General features: G+C 44.4%; 1 protein-coding gene across 2 annotated transcripts in view; it reads right to left on the minus strand.

The window, feature by feature from the left end:
• The window catches only part of CARMIL1 (capping protein regulator and myosin 1 linker 1), a 994750-nt gene that overhangs the window by 194137 nt on the left and 781902 nt on the right, over positions 1–18711 (minus strand). For both annotated transcript variants that reach the window (XM_086965173.1, XM_086965172.1), the window contains exon 27: positions 3561–3736. In XM_086965173.1, coding sequence (XP_086821299.1) covers positions 3561–3736 — 176 coding nt within the window. The remainder of the gene's footprint in view (positions 1–3560; positions 3737–18711) is intronic.

The raw sequence follows: 18711 nt of genomic DNA on the forward strand, positions 1-18711 counted from the left end.
GTTGACTCAAAGTGGTGCCTGTTTTTTTTTTGGTAAAGTGTATGAGCTGTGTTATTCCCTATCGAGCTCTGATTGTTTAAAAACCGTGTAAAGTTGTAACTTTTGAATGACAAGTGGTTCATGGACAAGTATTAGATCCTGTTAAACACAATTTTGAGTCTAGAATTCAGATCTAATGGTAGAGTTTCCCTAGATGAAATCTTTCATACATCTGAATAAAATGCATTTTTTTCTGAATCTCCCATCAATGAAATGTGTTGTTAGAGCTGCCTTGCTGAATGGAGTTAATAGCTGTGCCCATCAACTTGGAGATCGAAGGACTTACAAAAGAATGGATCCATTCCAAAGGAGATTAGATTCTATAGGCTGAAGAATAGTGAAGAGTTATGAATTTCAGGACTGCATAGCAGCAATTACCTGTTAATGTATAGTGTGTTCATGCGCACTCAAGATACAACCCATGTGAAGTGGATTGACAAGAAAAATCTGTAGTGCAAACATGCTGTGTTACAATATTTTGTATTTCTTGGCATGGTCCACCGGCTGGTTTGTTGCATCATGGCAGATTTGTTAGCCTGCATAAGTTCTATGAGCAGGGTTCCCGCTGGGGCACAGCGTGTGTTGCTCACTCCCCCTTATCCTCTTCCCTCATGCATGGGCAGTTTGTTTAGAGCCAGAATGCAATCGGTAAGTGCGCCTGACCCAGAGTAAGTGTAGACAGTCACAAGTGCATAGGGAGTAAGAGTGCAGGGAAGTGGGAGATGTAAAGTATTCCTGCAGATCGTCCAAAGAGAGTGCGGCCATGCAGCACTGACTGAGGATTGCCAGGTGGGGTGGAGAGTGAGTGTCAGATGTCCCTGAGAGGCTGGGACAACGGTGTATAATAAAACAACGGGTCAGCTATCATTGTTTAATCATACAAGAGAAGGATAGAACCTATTCTTTAGCTGGTTTCTAGGTAATAGCATTAACAACTAAAATCACGGACCAGAGCTCCTGTGGTCACACTTGAAAAATTAAGTCTGGCCAGAGGTTTAGTTGTCTGCCTTGGGGCAAACCTTAATGCTGTTGCATTTGACTCATGAGGGACACCTAGTAGCGACTAGTGGACCTGCAGCTTCATGAAAGGGTTTCATGCTTTTGCATTTGACTTGTGGGGGACACTTAGTAACGACTAGTTAAACTGCAGCTCTTTGTAGAATTATTTTGATATTGGATACTATATTATTCAATGCCCACTGCTAATTTCGTCCCATAATGCTTGGCATGGCCTTTGGTTGGGATTGTATTTTTGCCCATAACTGTACTTGGAGTGGTCCTAAGAGAATGGGGCCACCACCGAATCGTTCAGCAAGATGTGCTCTTTGTTTGTAAGGCATCTGCTTGGTTATTTCCCTAGGTTAGGGTGGATCCCAAAATCATCAACTCTATCACTGCTTGCTAACTTTTAATTTTCACTTTTGTAAAAAGACTATATGCATTTTAGGATGTAAAGACAGAAATACTTGTTATTTTACTAAAAGTATATGAGGTTTCGGTTTTATTAATTGGGAGTCCGACGGAGCGAAGTTGCAGAATCGGAATTCACGGAGTTGTTGTTCAACTTTGTGGAATTCCGCGTAGTAGTACTCCACCAACTACGCCCACTCCATTAGCAACACAGTTGTTATGTTATTAATTATAATCAAAATCACACAACGAGCTCTGGGAAATAAACTTCTGTTGTACAGGAACATCATAATATTGACAATAGTTGGCTCTATTTAGGTGAAGTGTGATGCCATCCATGCGGCTAGTCAATCTGCACATCACACACAATATAAAGGCTAACAGACACCTATAATTGTCAAAAAGAAACAGACATTCAATGTGGGATTTGTGTAGTAATGAGTCACAGAGTGTGCTTCAGCTCTCAAGTAACATCATAACATTATGCACACATTTTGATAATTCTTTGTTAACGGTATTTACAGTACATTGTGAGAGCTTATTCCAGCCTGTAAGCCCATTCTCTTTGATACTGAAAAGCATGTGTTAAAGGCAATTGACCTTTAAGAGTGTATTGTTGTTTAACTTGGTTATGGCCTATTACTCTGGAAGTTGTAAAGCTCAACATACACCGAAGTTTAAATGTGCTCAAATAGCTACAAACATAAAGGGGTTTACTGGGAAGGCTAGTTGGTAGGTAGGAACGTTTAACAGTTTTCAGAAACAAACTAAGGAAGACTCGGATCAGGATGAACGTGTGCCACCTGAATTTGGATGTAAAAAAATAGGGGAAAGATTGGTAAATGACTCTGTCGACAATCACCATTGTTTTGAAAACAATTCTTTTTCAGACCGCGACCTAGGTTAGAAGTTTCAGGGTCGGGAAAATATGTAGGCATTTAGGTATTGACAAATTTGTCACAAGGAAACTCAGAAATGTTTTTAACCATACAAAAAAGGTATAAGTTGCCCCCTGAGTCTGTGCTCAGTTTCACCCTCTAACAAATCTTAAGGTAGCTGATTTGCAACATAGCAATTCTTATGAAGCTGCTTAGGAGGGAATCTCAGTTGCTGTCCCACAGTGACTTTGTATGCATCCATAATTTTGAGCCAAGTATTTAGCTGTGTGTCTATTAAGGCACTTTTTCTTGATATAGCCCTGGCTGAACACTGATTTTTTAAATAATATTACAGTACAGTGGTGAGTTCTGAGTTTGTAGCCAGCAACACCCACTCAACCTTGCCCTGCTCTACCTCACTGTCATAAACGTCATGTTATAAAAGGGGTATTTAAATCCTGGGTTTCAGTGACCATGGTATAGAGGACCAGAAAACCTGAGTTAAAAAGGCTCCTATAACCAAAAGTGCGGTCTATTAAAATTTGATTGCCCTGGCAGCTCACAAACCCGATTTATCAAAGCTACCAATTTGCAATTCATGAAAGAACACTCAAACAATATTTAAGTTAAAAGAAGGAGTAAGATTTGCGGTTTTAATTTAACTCAACTTCAGAGTTACCAAACGTGCCATCACACTACGGCCGACCATGAAGTGGGTTGCGGAATGCTGCATTTTCCTTGAAATCTGCCCTGGCCAGTACAGCAGAAAGCTTCAGTCTATTGCAGACCACACCAATGCATTCAGTCCACGTGTTGAAGCAATTCATCGATTCTATTTTAGAATGGGTGTCAGCCACATCGCAACATCTCATCCATATCTCCATTAATAATATATACACTACTATGTATAACCGGCATAAGAACAGATAGGCTTTAAGATGTGCTCCAATGAGGTGCGAGAAATCCCTGCTACTGCTACTGGTTAACTAAACAGGATCATAAATAACCGCACTTTACATAAATTAACGAAATGAGAAGAAATTCCATTTACCATGCCATTGCCACACATGCTAATTTTACCGGTTATTTTTTTTATCAAATTTTTGCTGCTAATTTGCAGATAGAGTTGTTGTGAAGCATATCAAATAAACCATGGTTATGTACTCAAATACTGGAGTTACATGCACATCTGAGGAGAAAACGTGACTAGATAAGGCCATTGGTACACTTTACCTTATTTTATTGAGAATATCAATTCCAGATTGCTCCAGCAAGACGTTTTTAACAAAGGAGCGTGGAATGGAAATTTTAGCAGTGCTGGCTTCTATTAAATCCTCCTTGATATGAGCTTTCGTCATCACATTGGGACACAGATCTTCAGCTGCATCGACCATAGACACCAGTAATTCCTGAACAAAAGCAGAACCAAAATGTCTTGTATACATAAGGAGAAACATGATAAAGGGTCACAATAAAAAAAAAATACAAAATCTAACATGTTAGATCTCTTCCACCAGAAAAACTGGCAAGTCTGGTCAGGATGATGATATGTGCAGTGCTGCGGCCAAGACCGTTGTTTGCCCTGCCCTCGAGTTCTAAGTCATAAGATGGAAAATGGTTCTCTTGTGATTAATAGGAGGATGCTTTCCTATGTGCATCTCGCTCACCGCTCACTAGGGGTCGTGTTAGCCAAGACCTTTTGATTTTACTAAAGTTATGTATATATTATACTTACTTAAATGGATTTTCATCCAGCAGCCTACTTCATCCATTGGTCTGTTGTTGTGTATCAGTCACATTTTTCTTCTGTCCAATACAGCATACAGCACGGAGAAATTGGTCAGGCCACTTCAGCCATTGGCTAACTTCACCCTGAGTTATAGTATTTTTCTCAATCACAAGGATCATATCTACACCAAAGTAGTTCCTTCAAGGCTAGGGGCTACTATATCAACGTGTGTGTTTTAAACAAACAAAATGTGTTTGCTTTGAGGCAATAGTTATTTTTCTAAAATGGCAACGACAAAGCCACTCCCACAACAGTTGCATTTTACAAATGTAATAAAGAAACGAAACAAGCATTGGCAAGCCAGGAATTGCAGAACTGTTGAATTGGCCAATGCTTGTTGAACAAAGCAGAGCAAGCAGGAAGGCGGACCCGCAAGGAATGTAAAACTTCCATCTCCGCATGCCCTTCTGCAAAATGTTGGCATTTGGACATCTGTCCTAAAAAATGCAACAACTTACCCAAAAAATCAGTGAAGACTGGTAATTTTTTTAAGTGAAGGGAGCATAAATACCTGCTTTGCAAAAGCAAAATCTAGTCTGACTTCTTCTGGGGGAGTTCGGAGCGGTGGTTGGGATTCCATACAAATATCTTGAAAAAAATTTGGCCAAATATAAAACTTTTACAGCCCAATTTTCATGTATAAGTTAAGTAGCCAGCGTTACTGAGGGGGCACTCATTATATAGTCCAATACCTACAAACCCCAGAGGTTTTGGGGTTTCATCCTTTCTAAGAGCATATTAATAAAATGGTGGTAAAATGGACCATGTTTCCGCATGCTTTCCATTAAAAGCAGCATCAGTCAGCTTAGCGAAATTCCAGTTTCAGGCAGCAAGGAAGTTTTACAACTGCAGTGACTACCACTCAAATATCAGGTAAAGTGTTGAATTTAAAGTCATTTTTTCTCCAAATATGCTTCCAGTGTATAAAACTACACACATTTTGTTGTCCAATACAAGCTTTTCATTATGGACTAATAAACTTCCACAAAATAAAACCTTATCTTCATAAAAAAAAACACACATTTGTTCAAAAAATACAAGTATTTCAGTTTAAATCCATGTTTCATGACGAATCATTAGTTTGTAACTTTCATCAAGTATTCACTAGTACTACTGTTGCATAGACAAGTTCTGCTGGGTATGCCAGAGTTTCACTATTTCATGCCAGAATTTCCACTGTTATGCCTGGACAAGTGTTCTAAATCGCGTGGGCCACAATATGGCAGGATTTACCACCAGCATGCATTATAACAAAGATACGTTTTATTATGCCATTAATGCTACCACTATGGGAGCAATTACAGCATAATGCCACAGGGAGAATTATCTCAAAACACTGGGTGGCTAGAAATGAAAGTGAATGCTGAGTGGATTCTGCAGGCTTGTTGATTTTGCTGCTGGGGGCCAACATTGCAGCTCTACTGCAAAACAGGTCCAAAAGTAACATAACTGGCCCCCTCAATAATAAAACTGTCCCCCCACACCCCTCAAGCCTCCAAAGGAAACGCCCAATGCCCAGTATGGCCAGTCCGGCCTTGGTAAAAAAACATTAATTTGTTTAAAAAAAAGGGAGATTTTTTCGAAAAAAGAGGATATTATGTACCTGCATTCCTAAAGGTCAGCATATTTCAAGCTGTACCCCTTTTGGCTCTTCTTCAGGACTTTGGGAACCATGTTCGCTGATGCCACTCCTACTAGTTCACACTTGACCCACACTACTTGCATGCCAAACAAATATTTAGAATATATATACATTTACCACCTTTTAGGTATTTATTGTCTGCTTTTATATTAGATGCTTCAATGCTGCATCATAGTTCCACCAGGGAGAGAGGGTGGCCTGTTGTCACACTTGCATCATCCCATTCCATGAGGCACAGTGTCAGACTGATTTGCATAGGGCCATGTCTGAACTTGGGTGGTGGAGTGAGCTAAGGAATGATGATGGATTAAACCCAGATCAGTTGACTGGGGGCGACTGTTTCATTTGCTCAAACACTCCGTCCCATCATCCCCTTTGGTATCGCTTTGTTCGCCCTAAGTTGGCCCGGTATGCCCAGACGTGGGTCTCTTGCTCACTTTGCCACTGGATTCAAGCTAGCCTGGCTGATGACGGCTGATTAGCCAGAAACCGGTCCCAGGATGCTTGTTTCCAGTCCAGGGAAGACATGGCTTGGCAGTTTGGACTGGACTGTTCCCATGAGGCACAGGGTCAGACTGATTTGCATAGAGCCATGTCTGAACTGGGGTGGAGGAGTGAGCTAAAGAATGATGATGGATTAAACCCAGATCAGTTGACTGGGGGTGAGTGTTTGATTTGCTAAAACGCTCCGTCCTTCATCCCCTTTGGTATAGACTTGCATCAAGGCAAACTCTCTTCTGTCACACCTACTTCCGTAAACCTCCAGGGACCGCATAAACTACACCCTAGCAATAAACAACCCCCTACTTCCCCATTTTTTTAACGTCTTCTTTGTCACTGTAGAATATCAATAAGCACTCTCACGCAGTCCATAGGTCACAGCATACCCGATCCACAGTGGAATGGGATGGACCCTATGATGAAGCATGCCACCAAGGGGTATGCCTGGTGGGTGAGGGTTTTACAAGATAACTGTGTTTTTCTTCCATGGAGAGTTGCTTTGTATGACATAACTGGTTTTCAATATTTTGGAACTAAACACATGTTAGGAGGACAAACCCAGTATATCATCTTACTCCCCCCCCCCTTTTTTTTCATAACCGTATTTATTGAGAGTTCAGGCAAGCATCAATACAGTTCTCCACAATCAGGAGGATACTGTCAGTAATATGCAGGTAGTAGCATGACCAGGAACCCAAAATTTAAAAACAGTCCCCACCCTTCCCCCTGTCCCACCAACCCCTTTAAACATACCCCAACACCCTTCCCCAACTACCCACCCTTTATCCCACCCTAACCCAGTGCACGTGTTCACAATATAACATCGACAGATGTAAGGCAATGCAGGTGTCGGCCAGCAACCTAAGTTCCAGGGTCCACATCCGGAGGTAGCACATCATCAATGTCAATCGGAGGGTCCAGGGTAAGCCCTCTGTAGTCCGCCCACCGTTTCCAGATTTTATAGTGTTTCCGGGGGCACCCCCTGGCCTCAAACACAGGTAATTCCAGCCCCATGAGAAAGTCTAATCCCGCCTTCCAGGTGCTGAGTGGGGGGGCGCGGTCACTCTTCCAAGCCTTTGCCAGATCCCGTTTAGCCACCACCAGCCCCAGTAACAAAAGATGTCGCTTGTAAATGTTGCCCCCAACATTCTCCAGGACATGGAGGAGGCCCAGTCTAGGTGTACGAGGGAGGTCCCACCCGAGCACCTCCGATAGGCAGTTCCAGACCCCACCCCATAAATCGGGTCAGGCCCCCACAAGACCACACCGTGTGTAAGAGTGTCCCCCTTTCAGCTCCACACCTCAGGCACTCCGGGGCGGCAATAAGGCCCGCTCTCCACAATCTTTCCCTAGTGTAGTATGCCCTGTTTAAGGTATTTAAACTGAATAAATCTGAGGCGGACCGCTATGGCAGCCCCGCCGGGGGGATTCAAGGGCCTCACGCCAGTCATCTTCATCCAAGGGGCCAACATCAGTCTCCCAGGAGGCCTTCAGCGTCAGGAGGGAAGAGGAGCAGTGCGTAACCAGGGAGCGGTATATTTGAGAAACTTTCTTGTCGCCCAGGTCCCCCATAAAAAGTTTGGCTTCAATGGGGCTAAAGTCGGGAAGTTGGTTCATACCCACCAGGCTCGGGCCGAGGGCATGGCGGAACTGGCGGAACTGGAGGTACCTGAAGAATTGGGACTTGGGCATATGAAATTCGGAGCTAAGGTCCTGGAAGGATTTAAGTGTAGTTCCGGTGAGGACATGACCGAGGGAGGAAATTCCGATCGCGTCCCAGCCTCCAAAGCCTGACAGGGAAGCTAGTGCCGGAAGCAGTCCATTATTCCACAGCGGAGTCTCAGCGGTCAGTCTGCCCCACCAACCCATGCGGCGCAAAGCTTGTCTCCAAATCGCGAAGACCACGTGGGTGACCCGCGGTAGCTTCTTCCTCCGCCCGGCCGAGTATAGCAAGGTATGGAGCGTGGCATCCCCTATCAGAGAGTGCTCTAATGCATAAGCCGGGTCACTATGATCTCCATACCACCACTCATTGAGCACCAGAAGGTGGGAGGCCTGGTAATAGGACAGAGGATCAGTGGAGGCTAGTCCGCCACAGTATGTGGAGAGAAAGCATGTCCGCAGTGCCACCCTGGAGGCACCCCCGGCCCACAAAAACCGGCCAAGCACCGAGTTAACACGACGGAACCACTGCGGGTCAATCCTGTATGGGTGATTCTGTAGTTGGTAGAGAAGCTGTGGCAGGGCAACCCATCTTAAAAATGTCGGATCTACCATATATATTCAGGGGCAACTCCCCCTCTTTTTGATACAAAATACATTAATGTCAATGAGAGTCAGTCATAACTCTGGGATCACAAAGGCATTCTCTGTCTTGCACTTCTTGCCCTGTGTTCTTCAAAGAGAGTCTCTCATCACACTGTAAAATAGGAAACACCTCGTTCATATTGAAGAGGAGTGATTTGGCAAATTTGCTGTTACTTAAAATAACACTTGAATTCCTGGGGCAGGAGACACTTTTAGTTATTATTGTACAGCACTACCAACTTTATAAACACATTCAATATATATCATGTTATTCGACCTATTTAATTAGACGCAGGAAATTGTTTTCTTACAACATACCTAATCTATATGAGAGTTGTAAGGAAAAGAACGTGCAGGCACCAGATAACTATGCATGTATTTTTCTAGGGCACAGTGAGAAGCTTTGCCAATGATCCTATGATCTGAAGAGATCTTCTGCCAGGTTTAGACCCACAGGCGGTCTTATTTGTTGCCTACGATGAATTTCTATCTTTACTTTGGGACTCACCATATTTTGGAGGTGTAAAGCTCTTCTTTACTAGCTGAAAATCCTAAAATCCCAAAGAATAACTTACTGCCATAGATTGTCTAAAGTTATTCACAAGAAGAAGCAAGTCCTTCCTCCCCACTAGGGGTGTAGCTATCAATACAGCAGCATGTTCAGCAGCACCAATGCCCAAGGGCGTGAGAGGCCCAATACTCCCAAATTAGGAGTGTTTTTACAATGTAAACTAGAGAGAGGGCCTGTTTTGCCTTTTTACACAAGCGCCCATGATACAGTTGCTATGATACCGCTCCCCACCAATGAAGGTTTCTCCCAATTTAAGATTTGGTCCATGTGATCCCGAGTGGACAACAGAAAGCTACCATTCACTCGTCTACCGGTTTGTGTCCCCGTCACCCTTCCCCTCTTCTCCCCTTGCTGTGACTCTCACCCACCCCTCCCCTCCTCTTTCCCACCTTCATTATCTGTCCATTTCCCCTACTCCAACCCCCCCTGAATCTCTCACCTTGCCTTCTTTTCCCCTTACATATTTGTGCTTATTGTTTATCTCGACCTTACAAGTAACTATGTTGCCATGCTCTAAGAACTGTGTAACCTTTGTAACAATGTAACCTGTAACTATGATCTGATGCTCATGTAAAGCGCTCTGATACCTCCGGGTCTAGCCAGCGCTATATAAAACTTTTCAAATAAATAAAATAAAATAAATAAATAAAACTAAGCCCGCTCTTGTTTCCATGCCACTGCCCCTTCCTTGAAGCTTTGAAATTTCCTCCAGGAACATTGCAGGCCTTAAACAAGGACAATCTGACAATTATTCAGGTGTACTTATTCTAGCCCATGATATCTGCTGTTTCAATGAAACCTGGAACACGTACTGTTTTAACAAGGAAGGAAAGATGTGATAATGTGGGTGACAAGAGGTGTCTGCCTAGGTGGTACACAAATATGGGTTGGCAGTGGCACTGATAATATTATGGCACCTTTATCTAACCACTCTGAGGTTGGTGGGGCCAACCTGATATTGCATTTAGATAATGTTTATAACACTGACACAGAGGCAGCTGGAAACTCCCACGTAGAGAGGAAGCAGTAACTCATCCAAAAGGGAGTGCCGGAAGCTGACCTTTAAATTGTGTTGAATGAATTTGACAGGTGCTCTCAGCTTACTTGGTTGATGAAGTAGGGATAAATGTCAAGGTTGAGGTACTGGGAATTCCCCAGATTTTTCTAGAGGACCACCAAGGCAGGGCAACGATTGCATAAAACATTGGTAAAATCAGGTTTAAGCTGCTACATGGCCACTTTGAGGCAGACATCAAATCAAAACATGTATTTAATTTTGGGAGTAGGAAATTAGTTACTGATTATTTTATTGCTAATATTTATTTCTCTGAAGATAGATTTTAAGCCGATCTTTAGCTACCCAAAGCTATTTCTGTGTTGCATCATATAAAAACATGTTAGCCATTCGATACATTTATCAGACCAACATATGACTGTAGACATTTATACTGGTCATCACCTGAGTTACATGAACTTCGGCCGAAATGTTTTGCTAACTCCGTAGCTTTGTGTGAATAGGTATTGTGAAGTTAAGCGTCTGCTGATATAATTTTACAGGCATTGTGTACTCTGATGTGAATTGCCAATACATTTCTATTGAAACCTAAGTTAAAGCCAGGTAGTTTTCACAAAGTGGGCCTCTTGCTTCGAGAGCATTTTGTACATATTTAAGATAGGAAAACTGCAACGCAGTTGTAAATTTCAATTCGAGGGAATATGTATTCGCTGCGTGAGAAACGGCAAAAAACTTAATTAAAGAGAAAAGGAAATAGTTTCAAGCTAAAAAATGAATAGCTTAAAACAGGCAGATAAAACAAAAGAAATGATAGCTTTTTGGCAAGTTGTGAATAAGGAGCATGACTGAATATCTGTAAATCGGACAAGTATTATTTTTGAACAGTCACAATGTAATGCTATAATAATAATAGGAGAAACAGTTCACAAACCAAAATGGGAACAAAATCATATCTGGCTAGCTGAGCCACTTATGTCTAATTGAAATGTTGTGGTTCACAAACCGGCTCGGCAGGTTCACAAACGTTAATGTGAAGGAAGACTTCCACTTGGGTCCATTTTGTCAAAAGATAGCTCCGCAACAATAAAAGGGGCGGTAAACGCCGCTCTGATTGCGGAGTTTGCCGAGTTTTCCCCACTTCACGAAGTGCGTGTCATTCTGAAAAACTCAGCAGAGAAGAGTTTTTGCTCTCTAGAGGCTCGCCAACATTAGGTTGGCGAGCGTGGAAAATCCAGTGCTAGACCACTTCCCGGCAAGATTTCTCTAAGCGAGCGGTCGTAGCAGGTTGCTAATGCTCGCATTGAGAAACTTGCTGCTGCTCGCGTTGAGGAAGCTGTCGCTCGAGTAGAATATCTACTTGAGATATAGAAAGAAGCTGTGCTGTCTTACACTGCACGTAGTGTCATTTGCTCTGTTTTTACAGAGTAGGACAACCTCCCATGCTAAAAATCAGGGCAAGCAGAGCAACTCGTCACCCCACCGCTTGCGGAGCACAGCAGAGTTTTTTGTCACTTAGTGGAACTCCGCAAACTCTTCCCAGGCCTAAGTAAGGCATAACCGAAAAGAGTGCACAATTTATTTTTCAACACAAAAAGGAAAAACTAAGATTCACAGTCAGTAAAAAAACGCTCTTCAGGTTCATATACTGCCTATGAATGTCTCATGTTTTTTCTGGATACTCCTAACCACAGATTCATCAACTTTAGACTATTTCAAGGCACCAGACTGGATCCGGAACATTTAGAGAGCACTACTCCTGCGTGTCTGTAGGTGCCGTCATACAGCTCCACGTCTACTTTGTTCCGCCATGGAAATGACGCACAGAGCTGCATATAAGGGCTACCCCAATATGCAAATGTCAGTTACTATCTTTATCTTCAGAGATCCACATGATGTAAGCGTGACTCCTCAAGTCGTGCAAGGAGTACAACCTCATGAACCCAAAGGCAATTTGGGATCATGAAGCAAAGCAATACATAGCTGAACATTGGAAGAAGAATTTGCACATATCCCACTCCCACTCTAACCCAAGGGTGTGGACCTGTTCCCGCTCTCGTGGCTGTTCAAGCGATAGGTCCTCTTCATGGACAAAGCCTTCTGTTAAATCCAAGTCAAAGCAGAAACACAAGAAGGTCAAGGGAGCTCATACCCAACCTGCCACTCTGCTTCAGGCAAGTCCAGAGGGCATCAATGTGCAATCAATCTCACTCCCGAACTCCTTTTGAGGAGTCAATTCCAAAATTGATCCTCCACAATTGATCCTGATCTATCCCAAGCTTCCCAGTCCATAGGAAACATTATAGACAACCAAAGCTTTCAGAGAGACTATACTTCAAATCTTTGGCAAGCTTCAGGCTTCCTCTGGCGCCCTTTTTGGCCCCAAGGATACATTGAAGCCTCCAGTCAGATCACTGCCAGCAGATCAGTACTTGCTGATGTCTGTGCATCCCAAAGCCATCTCTGGTTCTGCAGCAGCTTTGGAGGAGAATTCCAACATCGGCCCCAAAATCCACCACTCATTCCTACAATATCAATGCAGGCCCCAAAGCTACTGGAGGAGAGCTCGTCGCCAATTTCGATGTCTGACTTTAGGCTGAACTCATCAAGTCCTTGATCAAGGTTACATCCCAAATTCAGAACAATGCACCCCATCACTGTATGTTCGGATTCAGGGAAGACACTACTTTTACCACAGTGCTACCTGCCAGTTCTCCACCACATTTTCAGTTCTGATCAAAGTAAGCCATCCTTCGCAGGTGACCATGGATGATCAGGATGATTTACCCCCACATTATGGTGATAACAATCTATATATGAATTTACATGAGGCCAGTGGGGTGGAGATTTCCCCTGATACAGGGTTGTTTTTATCCCCTGGACCATCAATGGAAGACACTGCTTCTTTTGTTATAGTTATAAGACATGCAGCGTAGATTGTGGGCTTACAGCTTCCTTTCTGTGGAAGTGAAGACAAATGTGCTTATGGAGGTTTTGCAGCATGGATAGACTTCCTCTGACTCCTCACTACCATTTAATGATACCCTCATTGACACATTAATGGGCTCCAGCTCTAATATTTGTTCTTGCCCATCGGTGAACAGGAAGGAAGCCAGGCACTACAGGCTGGTGCCATGTCAACTTTATTTTTTGATGCAACATCCTATGCCAGAGAGTTTAGTGGCATAAGCTTCCACTAGCAAGGAGAACGTCAATTAATTCCTTACAACCCACTTTCCCGGACACCGAGAATTGAGGCATTTGGGAAAAGGATGCAATCATCTGCCAGCCTAGCCCTAAGTTTAGAAATGCTAGCTCCCTCCTTGGGCAATGTACAAACACTCTTTGGGACATAGTCAGCCGACTCAGAAGAGTTTCCAGCCTTCCAGACACAAACCATCCAAGATGGCCTGGATGCATCACATATGTAATTTAATCTGGCTAGGATACCACTGATGTGGTGCTTCATCGCCACGCATCAAAGAGGCTTTTCAGGGAAGATGCAGACAGTCCTTTTGGGTGTGCCTTTTGACTGATATCACCTATGTGTTAAAAATCTTATTCTGCCATGGAACGCTCCAAAGAGAGGAGGGAAAGAGCACATTCACTGGGCCTCTAAAACTACTGTAGACAGTTTCCTCAGCAGTTGTGTCATTTTTGGTGGTACTCCAGACAACTGCCCATAAGGCAACATCAGGGACCACTCACTCCTGCAGCAAGCATACCAGTCATTTCAGGGTTGGGGACATGGATCAAGCAGACACTACAGGCCATCAGGGGCAGTGACCTTTTCAGTCTCCTACCCCTATGGTATCAGCTTCAAAACTGCTTAGTTTGCCCTTAGTGGGAGGCTGGACTAGACATATCCTCGAAGTGTGCCCCTCAGGTTTTCACAAACGTCATGGCAGTTTTCATGATAAACCTCTGGCAGTTGATGATACAATTTTTCACCTACTTTGACAACTGGTTGTTGAATGCAACCTCGCAATATTCGGTAGTATATCTTTACCAGACAACAGTGAACCTCCTATCAACACTGGTGTTTACGATCAATGAGCTGAACTCACATCTAGCTCCTTTGCAGAGGCTCCTTTCATTAGAGCTGTCTTGGATACAGTGCAATTCCTGGCCCTCCCTGTGGCTCAACGAGCCATGGACATTCAGGCTAAGATCCTGATGTTTGCGCCTGGGAGCTGGGTCTCAGAGTGGCTCTGAATCTTTGCAGCCTATTGGCCTCCTGCATCATCCTCGTCAATTCTGCCAGGTGGTACATGCAGAATCTGCAGTGGGATCTAAAATCTAAGTGGCCTTAGCATCAAGGGAACCTGTTGGAATCTATCCAGGTTTCAGAGGATACTGTAAATGTCCTGCTGTGGTGGCTGTTTAACCACAACTAGGCCCAAAGTAGACCCCACTCCCTAGACCACCCAGAGATATAAAAAAAAATGATGATGGTGTTGGATGCGTCTCAGCTGGGTTGGGGAGATCAATTGGGAGAGATGGAGATGAGAGGATTCCGGTCTCCATCAGACACCCAGAAGTCACCTGGCATTGAAGGCCTTCCTCCTGTCCATCAAAAGGATTTGTAATACAGGTCCTCAAGAACACCACCACCACAGTGCGGTTTTGAAACATACAATGTGGTGTGGGGTTGTGTGCCAAGAGGCCCTACACGTCTGGAGCTGGCTGGGGCATCAGGGCATCTCTCTGATTGTTTACCACCTGCCAGGATCTTTAAATACCAGGACAGATAAGCTTCACAAGCAACTACAGGTGGATCATGAATGGCGGTTGCATCCAGAGGTAGGGCAGGAACGTCTGCCAACAATGATAAGAATCCTGGCTGGATCTTTTCTCCACTGCAGAGAACGCTCAGTGTCAACACCTTTACGCACTGGAGTTTGCAAGAAGGCCGTCACTAAGAGGCATATTGAGAATGGAGCGAAGCGTGAGAATTCTGTATGCCTTTCCGCCTCTCTTGACCAGAGTTCTGAAGAGTATCCAGAATGACTGGGCTAAAGTCATAGTAGTGGCTCGATTGGACTAAGAGAGTGTGGCGGTGAACAACCTTTACAACGAAACTTTTACAACGCACTACCATTACAACGAAGGCATTACAAATGGAGTTGGAATAGAAAATTAAACTTTTCACTATCCAGCACCTCTAAGCGCTATGCGTTGTAAAGGTTTGCGATGGTAAAATGTGTTGTAATGGCATGCGTGGTAAAAGCATGCGTTGTAACGTCATACATCCGAGTGTGGCACCCAGAACTTCTGGGCTTGAGCATCTCTCCCCGAACAGGCTACCGCTTCAGAAGGATCTTCCGTTGCAGCAGCAGGGCAGGATTCTATACAATTTACACCTCCATGTGTAGAGATAGAGCAGTGACAGTTAACTGCATTCAATGTACCAACAAAGTTGTGGATGTCATTATTCTCTCTACAAAATCCATCTTCGCTGGGAACTAGGAAATATTTGTGTCCTGGTACGGAGTACGCAATACAGTAACCGTTACAAGCCAAACTGTTGGATGTCTTATTATTTGTGTTATCTCTGGCTCAGCAAGGACTTGCAGTGGTTACTGTTAAAGGTTAGATGTCGGCTCTTTCAGCCTTGTGTTTTCCAATTTAGCCAGCACATTATAAATCCCCTGCTGCGATGACGTTTGGTAAAGGTTTGACAAACGTTTACCCTCAACCCTGATGCTTCAGTGGGATTTCAATTTGGTCCAGACTTTCCACAAGTAAACTCCCTTCAAGATGCTCAGTGCATCCTTTGACTCTGAAGATTGTTATCCTCCTTGCAATTATGTCAGCCGGTTGCATGAGTGAGCTTCAGGCTCTTGGTGTAACCACCAAACACCAACTTATTTTCAAGACAAATTGGTGTTGAGGACCATCACAGCATTTTTGCCAAAATACAGGTCTCATTTTCATGTTTTTATGTTTGGCAATCCAACAACTTCTCAATGTACTTTACTCTGCCTCATCCTCCAAAAGATGAGAGGCTCCATCAGCCTCCCTAAAATAGTCTTGATCATTTAAATCAATCACTCCAAACATCATCAGATGGTTGATGTGCTTTTTGTGAGGTTCTCTGGGCAAAGAAAGGTAAGGCGGTACAGAAGATAAATTTGTCAAGGTTGATAGTTGTACGAAAGGCCCTTTTTATAGTCACCCCCGCACTTTTTTCTCAAATGCTGATGGTATTCACTCTAAAAGTGCACTGGAGCCTGATAGCCAGACCAGAGTGCCAGTGCTCTCACCCTAAAATATGATGCATGTGAATTAGTAACTTAAATTTGCAAGGACTTTAACCCCCTTATAAGTCCCTTGTAAGTGGTACCAGTGGTACTCAGGGCATAGGAGTTAAAGGTGTCACCAGTGCCTGAAGCACTGATTGTGTCACCCAGAATGACCTAAGTAAAAACCAACATCAATCTTGCCATTGCAAACTGCATGAGCAGTGCAGTGCAAACTGCTCAAACCCTTCTTTGCCCTCACCATGAGTGGCAAGGTCACAGCACTATATTTAATATATGCCAGTCAACCCTAAGGAGGCAGGGTGCATTATATATAAGGTGTGGACATATAAGTGCAACCTTATATAGCCCCTCCTTCCATTAGGAGATACAATAAGTGTTCGGGGGGGGGGGGGGGCAAAGGATAACATGGACTGGCACCGGGACATTCCCAGGTTGCCTGCTCCATTATGGTCACACTGAAAGGTGTCATTTCTGGTGTCAAACAACTTGTCTTATCAAACCCGACTTTTTCCCAAAGTCATATTTAATGTGGCACCCACCCAGAGGTTGCCCATTTGGTTGCTCCATCCATTCCTGTGCCCTGGCTGACAGCCAGCCGCCAAGACAGGAATCAGACCCCCTGCCAGGAGGTGGGAACTCTCCACGGAGTCAGAAACAAAGGCCTGCCTGGGAAGGAGGTGTCACATCCCTCCCTGATAGGATGACCAGTGAAGTGGCATATTAAAGCGGTGAGTTTCAAAGTTTTCACCACCTCTAATATGCAAGTAGGCTGTCTCCCAGAGGAGGAAAAATCCAATCAACTGCCTCAGGCACATTTGCAACCTGGGTAGGCTGGAAAATATGATAGTGAAGATTTTTACACCCCAAAAGGCTAGCCATAGCTAAGGGTGAGCGCAAAATCCGTTCCGCTCGCGGATTTCGCGGATTTTCGGTACATCGCCAATCCGCGAACTTCCGCGAATGTACCGGAAACCCGCGAAATCCGCGAGTGGCGGATTTGGGGGGCAAAAGTTCAAGCCTGTTGAACTTGTAACTATTTTAGGATGGCGCCGGTAAGCTGCCAGCGCCATCCTAAAATAGTTACTAAATTAGCTTCATCAGGAAGCACTAATAGATAAAATAAAGCAGGTGCTCGAGCACCTGCTTTATTTTATCTATTAGTGCTTCCTGTTACAGGATGATGGGCACTGGCAGGCAGCTCGCTCTTCGGTGTGATGGCAAAGTTAATCAGCCCCCCCCTAAAATGTGAGTTTTGTCGAGGCTGGGCAGGTGTGCGTTCTCCCCATATCTAGCGTCGAAAATTAGCTTTGATGCTTGATGGAGACCTTTGCATTATTGACTCACGAGCTCAATCCCTGTGCAGTTTCTGTGACCACGAGCTTCTCTCATCCGTGCCTGTCCTTTTATGCACACAAGAGGCATGTGAACTCGCATATAAGCCCCGTCCGTTTGGCCCCTCCCCACACACTAGTGGTGTGCACCGTCTTCGCGCCCTTTACCCACTTGATGGACAGCTCACTCGAGGGACCCCGGCGCTCTTTGGTGTGATGCCAAAGTTAATCAGCCCCCCCCCCCAAAATGTGTGTTTTGTCAAGGCTGGGTAGGTGTGCGTTCTCCCCATATCTATTGTCGAAAATTAGCTTTGATGCTTGATGGAGGCCTTTGCATTATTGACTTTCACGAGCTCAATCCCTGTGCAGTTCCTGTGACCACGAGCTTCTCTGATCCGTGCCTGTCCTTTTATGCACACAAGAGGCATGTGAACTCGCATATAAGCCCCGTCCGTTTGGCCCCTCCCCACACACTAGTGGTGTGCACCGTCTTCGCGCCCTTTACCCACTTGATGGACAGCTCACTCGAGGGACCCCGGCGCTCTTCGGTGTGATGCCAAAGTTAATCAGCCCACCAAAAATGTGTGTTTTGTCGAGGCTGGGTAGGTGTGCGTTCTCCCCATATCTATTGTCGAAAATTAGCTTTGATGCTTGATGGAGGCCTTTGCATTATTGACTTTCACGAGCTCAATCCCTGTGCAGTTCCTGTGACCACAAGCTTCTCTGATCCGTGCCTGTCCTTTTATGCACACAAGAGGCATGTGAACTCGCATATAAGCCCCGTCCGTTTGGCCCCTCCCCACACACTTGTGGTGTGCACCGCCTTCGCGCCCTTTACCCACTTGATGGACAGCTCACTCGAGGGACCCCAGCGCTCTTTGGTGTGATGCCAAAGTTAATCAGCACCCCCCCCCCCCAAAATGTGTGTTTTGTCAAGGCTGGGTAGGTGTGCGTTCTCCCCATAT

This window comes from Lissotriton vulgaris, chromosome 4_1, assembly GCF_964263255.1.
Source record: "Lissotriton vulgaris chromosome 4_1, aLisVul1.2, whole genome shotgun sequence".
NCBI classification, from domain to species: domain Eukaryota; kingdom Metazoa; phylum Chordata; class Amphibia; order Caudata; family Salamandridae; genus Lissotriton; species Lissotriton vulgaris.